Source organism: Micrasema longulum, unplaced genomic scaffold (assembly GCF_059751315.1).
Source record: "Micrasema longulum isolate JH-2025_06_02 unplaced genomic scaffold, ASM5975131v1 h1tg000140l, whole genome shotgun sequence".
Classification (NCBI taxonomy): Eukaryota; Metazoa; Arthropoda; class Insecta; order Trichoptera; family Brachycentridae; genus Micrasema; species Micrasema longulum.
In genome coordinates, this window is record NW_028277346.1 from 169,817 (window position 1) to 182,111 (window position 12,295).

General features: G+C 32.9%; 1 protein-coding gene across 4 annotated transcripts in view; it reads right to left on the bottom strand.

The window, feature by feature from the left end:
* LOC148284214 (uncharacterized) overlaps positions 1 to 12,295 on the bottom strand; it is a 73,669-nt gene that overhangs the window by 12,969 nt on the left and 48,405 nt on the right. For all 4 annotated transcript variants that reach the window (XM_088242457.1, XM_088242456.1, XM_088242454.1 and 1 more), the window contains exons 3-5: positions 4,834 to 5,001; positions 3,161 to 3,233; positions 1,851 to 1,922 (exon numbers count right to left, since the gene is read on the bottom strand). In XM_088242457.1, the coding sequence (XP_088098583.1) occupies positions 1,851 to 1,922; positions 3,161 to 3,233; positions 4,834 to 5,001 (313 nt within the window). The remainder of the gene's footprint in view (positions 1 to 1,850; positions 1,923 to 3,160; positions 3,234 to 4,833; positions 5,002 to 12,295) is intronic.

The following is a 12,295-nucleotide window of genomic DNA, read 5'->3' on the forward strand; positions in this document are numbered from 1 at the left end:
AAATAGAAGATACAAAATAAAAGGATTTTGATTTGGAACATTGACAAGAATTCTTGGTATTGTTACATGGCGTTGTGAAAGTTGTTAATCATAAATAGTTTAATAATTCATAGTGAACTTTCATCATCCAGTGCACCAATATTGAAGATCATCCTCATCGCATCAAAAGTAAGTCCATTACCGTGCTCCTTTCCTTTATTCAAATACTCCAACTTAGTACAAAATTGAATGATACTCATTTTTTACATTACACAGTTCGCTTATCGTTAACAGTAATTTAAACACTACATACTTTGGATGCCACATACTTTTGTAACAGTAATTGTTTGGTATAAAACATTAATCTATATAATTCCTAGCCGATTACCTTTCTTTCCCATCCTTCCCTTGACCTATTCATATGGTACCTACCTTACATCAAAACAGAAGATAAAAAATAAAAGGATTTTGATTTGGGACATTGACAAGAATTCTTGGTATAGTCGCATGGCGTTGTGAAAGTTGTTAATCATAAATAGTTAAATAATGTTTAAAATATTTATTTAAGAACCAAAATTTATTTACTAGTAATTCAAATAGATCAAGTCAAAGAAGAAATCGTGTGTTAGAAATACCACATTGTAAAACGAGGCTCGCACAGAGCCACGCATATTTTATAGGCCCAAAAATTTTTAATTCTTTTTTTACTGATAATATTTCATTGACTGATAATATTTCTGATAATATTTCATTGTTTTAGTTTATAACGATTTAAACGAGCACTAAATAAATAGTCCATATCTTGTCTCAATGTCCCTTTTGTTTGTCAATGCTTCTTTCTTATTTTTTAATGTTTTTAACTGTTCTTATATTGTAATATTAATACCCGATAAATAAATAAATAATTTTTGACCATTTATCAATTCTTTTTCTTGCGGTGCCTTGTCAGGTCCCCCCGACGTTGGCGATCACTACAGCGAAAGCATCTCGGTCCTGCGCTACTCCGAGGCCAGGACAACTGCTTATTGGATGAACTCGCCACAGTGATTCCTGGGAAAAGATGACCAGAGTGGTTTCCCGTTGCCTTCTCTGGTGGATATTTTTGTCGGGGTTACCTTCCCTTAGCTGGTTGGTTCTGGTTTGGAGGCGCCAGAAATTCGCCTTTTATCCTTTCGTTATCTGCTGTGATTACACCGCTAAGAGTGTGATCCCATTGCCCGGACGTGGACGCTAACGAGTTGGACTAGTCAGTAGTGTTGCCGGTGGAATGCAACTGGGCGTTTGCAGCATTTTATAGAATCACACTCTCCAGCAAGATGTGGCTCACTGTGATCCTACTGACAGTTTGAACCCCATTTATCAATTACCAAAACTATTATATCTATGACCAGTAGAATTATTATTTAAAACAATATAATAATTCAATAATCACAACTGAATAACCGCAGCTCGCTTGGTATACAAATTAATATAATCTAAATGTTTCGGATTCGTTTTCTTTTATTCAAGTGTCAAGCCATTCCTTCCTTTGATTCCGGTGGTCCTTGTTTTGAGTCCCAATGTACCTACTCCTCCCTGACGGCGAGTCAAGAAAGCAACGCGAGACAACACAACAATAAAACACAACGAAAAACCGTACCGCGAGCGTGACAGTGATTTCGAATCACCAACATACAAGAAAACGTGCAAAGTGACCAGTGCAAACGGTGGAAATCGTAAGTCCTTACTCTTTTCATTAATTCCAGGATTGACACTCCAAACCATAACGTCAATTAGTTTACCTAAAATCAAACGTTCCCTGTTTTCTTCGAACAAGCGGATTTATGTTTATTATGCGAACAACTAAATATTAGTAATAAAAAATAACATACTAGTTCAGGTTCATAGTCTTCATCAGCATCTGAATCATATATTGGAGTTCCTTTTCTAGCCGCTTCTTCAACCTGCAATTACAATAACACATAAATAAATACATACAGACGGGTTTTTGATTGAATGCATTACATTTAAAGGGGCAAGCTATGTGTCGAGTATCTTGTATCATTAGTGAAAGAGAGAAGCCTTCGAGATGTGGTCCAACAGACTACCGGGAACCACATGAAGTGTTCATGTTGCAAATTATGAAGTACCAGACAGAATTTATGAAGATTCATCATCAGTGGCGCTACAGCCCGTTGTGGGCCTAAATTGTATAATGAAATTTCTTAAAAATGTACGAAATAAAAAAATAATATTTTAATAAAAACGCACTACTTTTAATGACGTCACTGGTTCATATGAACCATCCAATGATATGAGAGCATCGAAGGATATCCGGTTTAGTCACCGTAACGAACCAATCGAGAGAACTGTCATAGAACAACCTCTGACGTAGCACGCGGAGTTATTTCAGAAATACAAAACTGTAAAAAATCATAGCGCTGATAATACGATATACAGGGTGTTCTTTAAACCCTGTCACATCCGAAACCACGATGATCAGTATGGGCAAGAAGACATATTGGCATATTCAAAAAAACATTTAGAACGCAGAATTTTTTTAAAAATAAAATATTAAAAAAAACAAATGGTTGCTTACTTCTGCAGGGGAGAAGCAAGGGGGGCGTGGCCATGTGGTTGACGGTGTATCAGACTCCCCCCTCTCTTCCCTCTCTTACCTCGATTCGCCCTTGCGAAGTAAGCAACCATTTGTTTTTTTCAATATTTTATTTTTGAAAATTTTATTCGTTCTAAAAATTTATTTTAATGTGCCAATATGTCTTCTTGCTCATACTGATCATCGTGGTTTCGGATGTGACAGGGTTTAAAAAACACCCTGTATAAAAATAAAAAAATTTGGCTTAGTTTAATATTCTATTAACAAATAATTTTTTTTTAAAAAGACACTGAACTTCCTCATTCCATCAAGAACGAACCAGGTTAGTGGCATCCATTCCTAATATATCTCATTTGTTGAGGTTGTGACCGATTGACACTGCATACCGCATATCGAGGATATTAACTTATTTAAATAAAATACAGTCCACTCCGCTAAATAATATCGTAGAAGCCCTAGGGCTTCGCCCCCCGCAATTTCTCGCCCCGCATCCGTGTGGAAATTCGTTTTCCCACACTTGCCGTGTGAAATAAAGTTTGTCTTTGGTCATATTAAACATAATTTTAAAACTAAAATTGATTTTACCTCATCCGGTTCAACAGTGATATTGTCCAACTTCTCAAGCCACGGAAGTGCCCTAAGTACTGTTAACCGGTAACTGAAAAAAGAAATAAAATATTTAATTATTTATTAATACATATGTAAACAACTACATATAAAAATATATAAAGAATTACCAGGCAGAACATTTAAATTAGACAATTTCTGCTCAGTTCAGGCTGATCTACTCGTAATACGAGAAGCTCTCGAATGGTTATAAAAAACCAAGAGAGAGGTGGGTTATTGCAAAAATATTCTCAGATTGTCGTTCGGGCGTTCAAGCTAAAATATATAATAATATTTGGCTGATTTATATAGCGCCATTTTTGTAAAAAATAACCTCAAGGGCGCTTTACAATTGTATATCTAAACTTACATTCTAACTGAACGAAAGTGATATATTATATTTCCAGATTTAAAATTGAGGGTATGATAGTCTAAAGAAGTGGGATTTTAGTTGGGATCTGAACTGACTGGGACTGTCGATGATTCGTAAGATTGAAGGCAATCGGTTCCAGGCAGAGGGGCCGGCGGCGGCAAAAGCACGATCTCCAAATCTAGTGTTTGGGGAGCGCCGGATTTCGACAAGTTTTCCTCTTCCTGAATCAAATGCTGACCTAAGAGTAGATTTTCTTCGACATGTATTTTCCTTAATACAAAGGTCCGATAGGTATCTTGGAGCCATTTCACGAAGGGATTCGAATACTGTCCAGCTTGTATTTTACTCTCTCCGGGCTTTTTAACCAGTGCAGATTTTCGAGATTTCGAAGATGTGAGAATATTTTTTTACCCCCGTAATAAACCTTGCTGCTGCATTGAAAACAGATTGAAGTTTATTAGTTTGATATTTTGGGAGATTTGCGTATATTCCATCACAGTAATCTAGACGGGAAACGACATAAGCATTTACAAGAGCTTTAGTTGCGTCTATAGGAATATTTCCCCGCACGGATTTGACCTGTCGGAGATGGAAGAAACCAGCACTTACCGTTTAATTGACCTGAGAATGAAGAGAAAGATCTGAATCTAAATGAACACCCAGTAGTTTAACATTTGTACTAGGGGTAATTCATCTAGTCGGTTGACGTCCACGCGACCTTTTCCCTTCGACACTTCCCAGGAGAATAGTTTTCTCCAAACTATCAGAGTTCGCCCGGGAAATATGTCCAAAGAACTGCAGGATTCTTTTCTATAGTATCGTATAGATTACATAAATGAAATTTAATTGAATTACAAATGGCAAGAATAATTTACAATCAAGAGCTTTAGAGATTAACCGTCACATATTGTTACGAAGGCGTGAAAAAGAGAGCGATCTCTCTAGTGCTCTTTTTGTATAATATTTTTACAGCACCCTCTGTTGACCATTCTCACTTATTGTGCGATGTTAGACACAATATTATAGAGAGTCGAGAGATCAAGAGATGATTTAAATATAATTTAGAGATGATGTGGAGTAGATTTAAAAATGATTTAAGGTTCGTTTAGAGATAAGGGTTCTCCCCAAGCCAGAGTATTGATTTATTTACCTATAAACAGTTGATTGCACGTATTTTGAGACATAAGTCCCAACATCATGGGACTAAAAGTCCTGTGTTGAGTTGGGGCGAATAATTAGTTAAGCTCTGGAAGTTGACTGGTCTGCTGAATATACTCACTTGGGAGCTTCGGCACAAGGGTTCTCCCCGAGCCAGAGGATGCGCAGGGCGGGCAGGCAGCGCAAGTGGCGGATCTCGGTCAGGTCCACAACCCTGTTCTTGCGCACGTACAGCTCCTTCAGCCTCATGCACTTCTGGAAATCCACGAGTGAGCGGATCTTGTTGATGCTGTAATGAAAACGTACACAAGTTATTACCAAGTATTTGTGAGCTATGGACGGATGGATTGTTTATATTTTATTTATTCATATTTTTTGCTTACTAACTATAATTAATAATAAAAATAATGTGACCTCACTGGGGTTTCCCGTGCCGAGGACACTTAACAATATATATTTTTTTAAATTACATTTGAGAATAAACAAAGATGACTAACTTTAAAAAACGAAGATAATTAACAAATATTTAGACAGTTTAAAAAACAAGGTATTTATGAGCATCTATGTTATTTATATTACAAAAAACACAATGAAAATAACAAAAACCTAACAAAAGCAATACACTTGTGGAGCAGTTGATTCAATATTGGTATGGGCGAATGAGACAATCCATTTTACTTCTACCTAGCTCCACTATCCATTTTTTTATAGCCCTTTCAAACATTTTCTCGTTACTAATTGTTTTTAAGCCAAACATTTCAATTGAGGTGCCATTTTCAACAAGTTGTAAATAACTCACTATTAGAAAATGGGAATAAATTGGTGATAAAGCCGGGTGCTAAACCTCGGACCTTTGATCCGTCAATTCACGAAACTAGCCACGGACCACAAACCGATTTAAGACTAATACAGTCTTAAATCGCTCTAAAAAAAATAATATAATTAGTTCTACCTATATGCAGGACAAATTTACCGCTGATGATGCCTGTGGGGAGAATGATTAGTCCGTTGAACAGGCTACCGAAAGAGGTGGATCTTTTCCATGCTGGGATTACCAGCTTATGACTCTTCATCTCTTACTACGTATCGTAATCTCTTATCAGGAGACAGTTAGTATTATTCCTAGGGCATTCAATATACATTGCAACAATACCAACAAATCAATGATTCTATCACTTCTTCACAATATTTTAAATAATCCCACTTCGCCTGTTTATCTGAGAGAGCTCATCCAACCTCTTTCACAACACGGACTATCTCTTCGTTCTAGTAACGAGAGAACCCTTTTAATACCCTGTCATCGCTCTAATTTTCTTGCCTCCTCTTTCACAGTACTAGCCGCTCGATTGTGGAATAATCTACCCACTAAGAGACGCCCTTTCTTTATTTACATTTAAGTCAAGATTGAAATGTCACAATCTAAATATTTAAGTTGTTCCTTTATCCCTCTTCTTTCCTTCCCATCCCCTCTCCTCTCTTCATAGTATAGTGTTAATTTTTTTTTATATTTATATTTGTTTTTGTTAATCTTTGCTTTTAATTTTTGAATAAAATTGTAAGATTCAATATGTCCATGTATTTATAATTTTCTCAAACTGAACGGTTTGGGTAGGTAGGAAGAAATTGCTATAAGGCAATATGTTATAGTGTCAAATAAATAAATAAATAAATAATGATTTATTATTTTTGCTATTTTGAATATACCACATTATCTTTATTTTTATTATTTTTCTACCTAAGTATGTTGAGTATTAAAATTCCAAAGTTATTATATAGAACATTTATAAAACAACTGTGTATTATATTATTTCATAATTTTGTAATAGAACACTGTATGTTAATTGTATTTATGTTTAAAAAAGGTATTTGTGCCGTGTATACACTAATAAATAAATAAATAAATAAATAAAATAATGCATATTAGTGACTTATTCATATTTGTTTACTATTGTTTTTATAGACTATTGAACCTTAATAATCTATTGTGGTTTTTTTTTTAACGTGTTTTTATAATTACTTAATATAATTTATGTACGAGGCATACCCAGTAACTAAGCGTACTCAATTAAAAAAAATAAAAATAATAAATTCAGTGCGTTGTTTATATACCTACACGTTTTTTTAGGGCCAGACCGCGAAACTTTAGATAAACATTCCTCATAGTAAGCTAAAAAAAATCCTAATAAAAAATTTCCGACAAGCCATTTAAAAAAATACATAATCTCAAAATGTAGGAAATCCTTAACTCTCGGACAAGCAGTCCCTCCACAAACCCCTACCTCTCTCCTACCCAGTCGCTTCCCTTATCCGCGTCTGGCGCGTATCGCTTTGTTGGTGAAATACGTTTTAATCGCATTTTTTTTTTGTCGGGGAGGGAGGGGGGTTCGCTGAAGGGCTGCTAGTCCGAGAAATTAAAGATTTACTCCATTTTGAGATCATAAATTTAAAAAAAAATAAAAAATTACATTTTGGAAAAAAATTATAAGAAATTTTTTTACAGCTTACCATGAAGAATGTTTTTCTGAAATTTCGCGGTCTGGTCCTGAAAAACCGAGTAAGTATATTTTTTAATATAAATACATTTAAAAATTATAGTTTTTATCTAATATACTCAGTAAAAAAATGGTTAGACTCAAATTATCTAACACTAAATCACTCTAAAACAAAATAAATAACATTTAAAATTATTTTACACTTATTTGTTTATAAATTTGTATAAACCACTTTATTTTTTTAACTCATCGTCGGGAATTTAACTAACTTATAATTACACGCGTTGATATTTATGTAATAAAATATTGTATGAAAGAGACAGAAAATTGAAAGAAAGAGAGAGAAAGAAGATAATATAATGATAACGGGAATAGTTTTAAAAGAGGACTCGAAGTTAAATTTAATTGATTATTTATTATTTGAAGTTTTTGATTAATGGCTTTACTAATTTCTAATCGTTCTAAATTATCTAAACGAAAACCATTTTTATTGACATGCAAAATTTCTACACCCGTTTCTTGATTAAATTCATGGTTTTCGGATATAAGATGATTTGCGAATTCTGAAAAATTATTATTACTCAGACATTTTATATGTTCTTTGATTCTAACTTTAAATTTACGTGAAGTTTTTCCAACATAGAAATTTGGGTAATTTAAACAATTTAATTTATAAATTCCCGAATGATTTAATTTATCATCCTTATATTTACAATTTGTTAATATTTTACCTATGTTATTATTAGTATAAAAAGCTGGCCTAATATTGTTAAGTAAAATTTGTGCTATATTATTAGAAAATGAATTAATGTACAAAATTCTACGCTAGTTCTCATTTTTATTTGAAATATTTTGGGAACTGTATAAGTATTTTTTCCTATAGTTTAATTTAAGTTTTTTATTCAAAATATTATCAATTAAATTTAGTTCATAGCCATTATTGAAAATTGAAAATTAAAAAATTTAAGTGGTTTATACAAATTTATAAACAAATAAGTGTAAAATGTCATACCACAAAGTGAAAAATGTTTTTGATAACAATAATTTAAAATTATTGATAAAACTATATGTAATCCAAATCTTTCTTTAACTATTCACAGCTGTAATTATAATAACCAAATTCCGAATATTGAATGTATTTGTAAATCGTTGGACAGAGTAGATTCAATTAAATATTAGGGAATTTATATAGATGGGAATTTAAGATGGACTAATCAAATTGATCATATTAAAAATAAATTAAAAAGGCAAATTTAGTTTTTTAAAACTATAAGAAATATAATAAGCAGAACTTGTAAAAATATATTACGCAATAACTCAATCAGTTTTGGAATATGGGATCATTGGATGGGGATGTGCAAATGACACACTGATCAAGCAAATAACAATTGCACAAAAAGCTTTAATAAAAATTATCTTAAGAGTCCCAATCAGAACTAGCTCCCTCGGTATATTTGAAAATCTTAATGTCAAATCTATAAAACAACTTTATGTAAAAACTTTGTTACTATACGCACGTAAACATTATTATCTACCTTCCGTTACAAATACAAAAGTTACTAAATATTCCACCCTGATGCTGCAAAAAAAAAAAAAAAAACAAAGTGTAGAATCTACTTCCATTATCCATAAGGACAATTAGTAAGTTCTCAAAATATAAAATTGCTATTAAGAAATGGATAGTGGAGGTGGGTTGCGCACGGATCGATGAGTGGATCAAGCCAAATAGATAAAATGTATCCACTGTTTATGAATTTTTTAAAATTGGTCTTTATAAATTGGTTATGTTTTTTATGAATATTTTTGTTTTTTATAATTAGGTTAATTGGATTAATTACGTTTTTTTTATTGTTATTATTTTGTTAACTGTGTTAAATAGCTAATCTTAGGCATGTTTCACATTTTGTAAAATGTTTCCCTCGGCACGGGACACCCCAGCGAGGGAACATTATTCTGTATAAAAAAAGAATACAAACAATGTAAAAGTATAAATAAATATGTTTTTTTATTTTTTATTACTGCGCAATAAAAAAAAAATCGTTTTAAAATGGCCAAACCGTATTATTTCCTAATTTTTCGTGCGTGTTACCCGACTACAGCCTTAAACAAATAAAAAAAATATATAAAAAAACTACCGAACTTTTTCAATATTCATTCAAACAAATAAGAACTAATATTAAATCAAAAAAACAAACGACCAATCCAATTGTTATACGCGGGATAATCAATAAAAGGTCGCATCTTAATGAACCGAGGTAATAGAGTTGGCGTTCGATCCTTTACACCTACGTATGTTTGAAAATACGCAGAAATCAAATAAATAACACAGGTAAATTCGATCTACACAAACAAATGCGTCACTTTGGAACAATAGATGGAAATATATATATACGATATGAAAATAACTCATGTGCCTTTATTAAAATAAAGTAACATAATGAAGGTACGCCGTGTTGCATATAACATTGGGTGAAAAAATATTTTTTTTTAACTAATATTTTTTTTAACTCGCCAAGCAATGAGATATTTTTTTTGTAAATCATTATCCGTACCCGATGGTGCAAAGGGCACTGCATTTGTAAACGAAAATTTTTTTTGTTTTTTTTTTTAATTTGTATTTTAGGCCGGAGCGTTCTTATTATTCTTCGTTTCCTCATTAAGGTTTTTTTGAAAAAAAACAGACATTTTTTTATAATCATTGATCAATAATTAACATATTACAACAGAGATGAAGAACTTTTAAGATAAGGTAATATCAAGAAAGGCTCTTCAAAGAATTCAGAGTACTGAATATTATTCAACAGTATATATTGAGAACGGTAGTGGTTACACACATCAATAGAGACATTAACCCGAGCGTCAACCACAACTACAATACTGATAGGGATCTGATACTAAGTGAAGGGGTCAACACTGTTCTGGCATCGAGACAACACTATTACGTAGGCAAAAAGGTCCATAACCTTTTGCCAGAATCGTGGAAAGACGGGAGTGTTGTCAAGTTACGGAAGGTGTTGACCTCGCTCTTTCATGACATTGGTCGTAGGGAGTTAGAAAAGTTGATGCATGCCACGGATTGGAGATTCTTACTGGATGTCGAAAATAAAATATCAAAAATAAGGAATAATTTTTTTTTAAAAATATTTATAGATGACAACCATGAAGTTTCGCATAAATAAATTGTCTATGTTTTTATGAATGTATGTATGTGTATGCGCATGGGTGTATGTACGTGTGTGTGTATGTACATGTGTATATATATATATATATATATGTATATATGTATATGTATATATATATATATATATATATATATGTGTGTATACATGTGTATGTCTGTATGTAAATGTATCAAAATGTGTATCCAAATAAGTTTATCTTTTGTTTGTCTGTGCTCTATATTAATTTGTTAACCATTTTAATATATTAAAAAATAATTGCCTAGCTTGGAACGGGGTATGTCCCCTTGTTAGCTGGGCAAAGTGAACATGGAATTGTATTTTGATAAAGAGTGTGAAAAAATAAATAAAAATAAAATATTCTAAAAGCGGCAAACAAGTGAGCAATATAGTGTTTTAACCGTTTAATATGATAGGGAGCTGTTAATATCAACACATTACAACAGAGATGAAGAATATTTTAGAGAAGGGAAGGTAGAAGACAATATTGCCTTCTCTAAAATGAAGTAGCTATAGTTCCTGTCCCACCGCGTATCTGCAGTAATAGGCAATAGGAGTGTGGTATAGTGGTTTCTCGGTCGGCACCATATTTGGAGATACGAGGCTCTGTTCTGCCGCCCACGTGTCTCGTAGGAAGAACACACACACACACACACACACATGTGATATAATATAATAAGGATCTGTGTGGTGGTACAGGTGTTACACATTGTAATCTGTATACCTTGAGGAACTTCAGCCCTACGGGAAATAGGATACAAAAAAAAACATACGCGCCGTAAAAATTAAAGCGTTAAATTGTACTGCAGTGTCTTGAAAATTTACGAAAAAAATTATAAAAAATATTTTAACAATGTTTAAGTATGTCCAAATGCTTGCATACTTATCCAATTTATTTAAAAATAAATTAAGACTTATTATTTCTGGCTGCGATACGATTCCACTTACTATTTAATGATGCACACTCCTGAACACTTACTCCCACACTTATACGCATAAACACACATCTACACTTACTCTCATACAAATACACATAAACACATCATTTTGTTGTAACACAATTTAATAATATGTATAATTTTTAATTAGAAACTTTGCAGGTCTGTCTTTAAACTGTATTTTAAAAAAAATGTTATTATTTCATTGTCGACTGTTTGTTTCTTTAAAATAAATAAATACTGGCTGGATTTAAGTGGATTAAGTGGCCACTTTACACACTGTGTACCATTCACCATTCTGCCCATGTTTAAGCATCCAATGACAGGTCATAAGCCATGTAAATGCCTAGACTTCCATATTTCCTTCTCAATAATGTTTTTCCTCTCTGTTGCAATGAATTTAAATATGAATAACTCCCTAGGGAGGAAATCCTGCTAGTCTGCAAGCATTTGGACATACTCCAACATTGTTGAATCAACTACCTGGTAAAAGAAGAAGTATTAAAATTGGAAAATTGTTTTCAGACGTTGCCTAGTAGGTGATTTGGTTCAGCCGGATGAATCTGACTCATAACAAAGGTTTCAGCTCCTTTACTTCATAAAAGTCAACAGATGGAAGAGTTGAGGAAATGTGGATGTTCAAACATAGGCTGAATGGTGAATGTTACACAGTGTGTAAAGTGGCCACTCCAGCCAGCCAATGACAGGTCATAAGCCCTTCATCATTTTTCCAATTCCATAGTTCGCTTCCTAACATTAGAGTTGGCACTAGAACTCCATTGGGAACTGCTAGTTTAGTGGCAGGGGAGGGGGTAACTGTGTTTAAGGTAGAGTTAGACATTACAGGGAAAATATTAAAAATAGGGCTTTGACTTAAAACTTGAATGATTATTTCTAATACTTAAATTTTGTTTGACGGCTTTTTTGATTTCGAGAATTTCCAAATTATTTCATTGTTGATTATTTATTTTAAT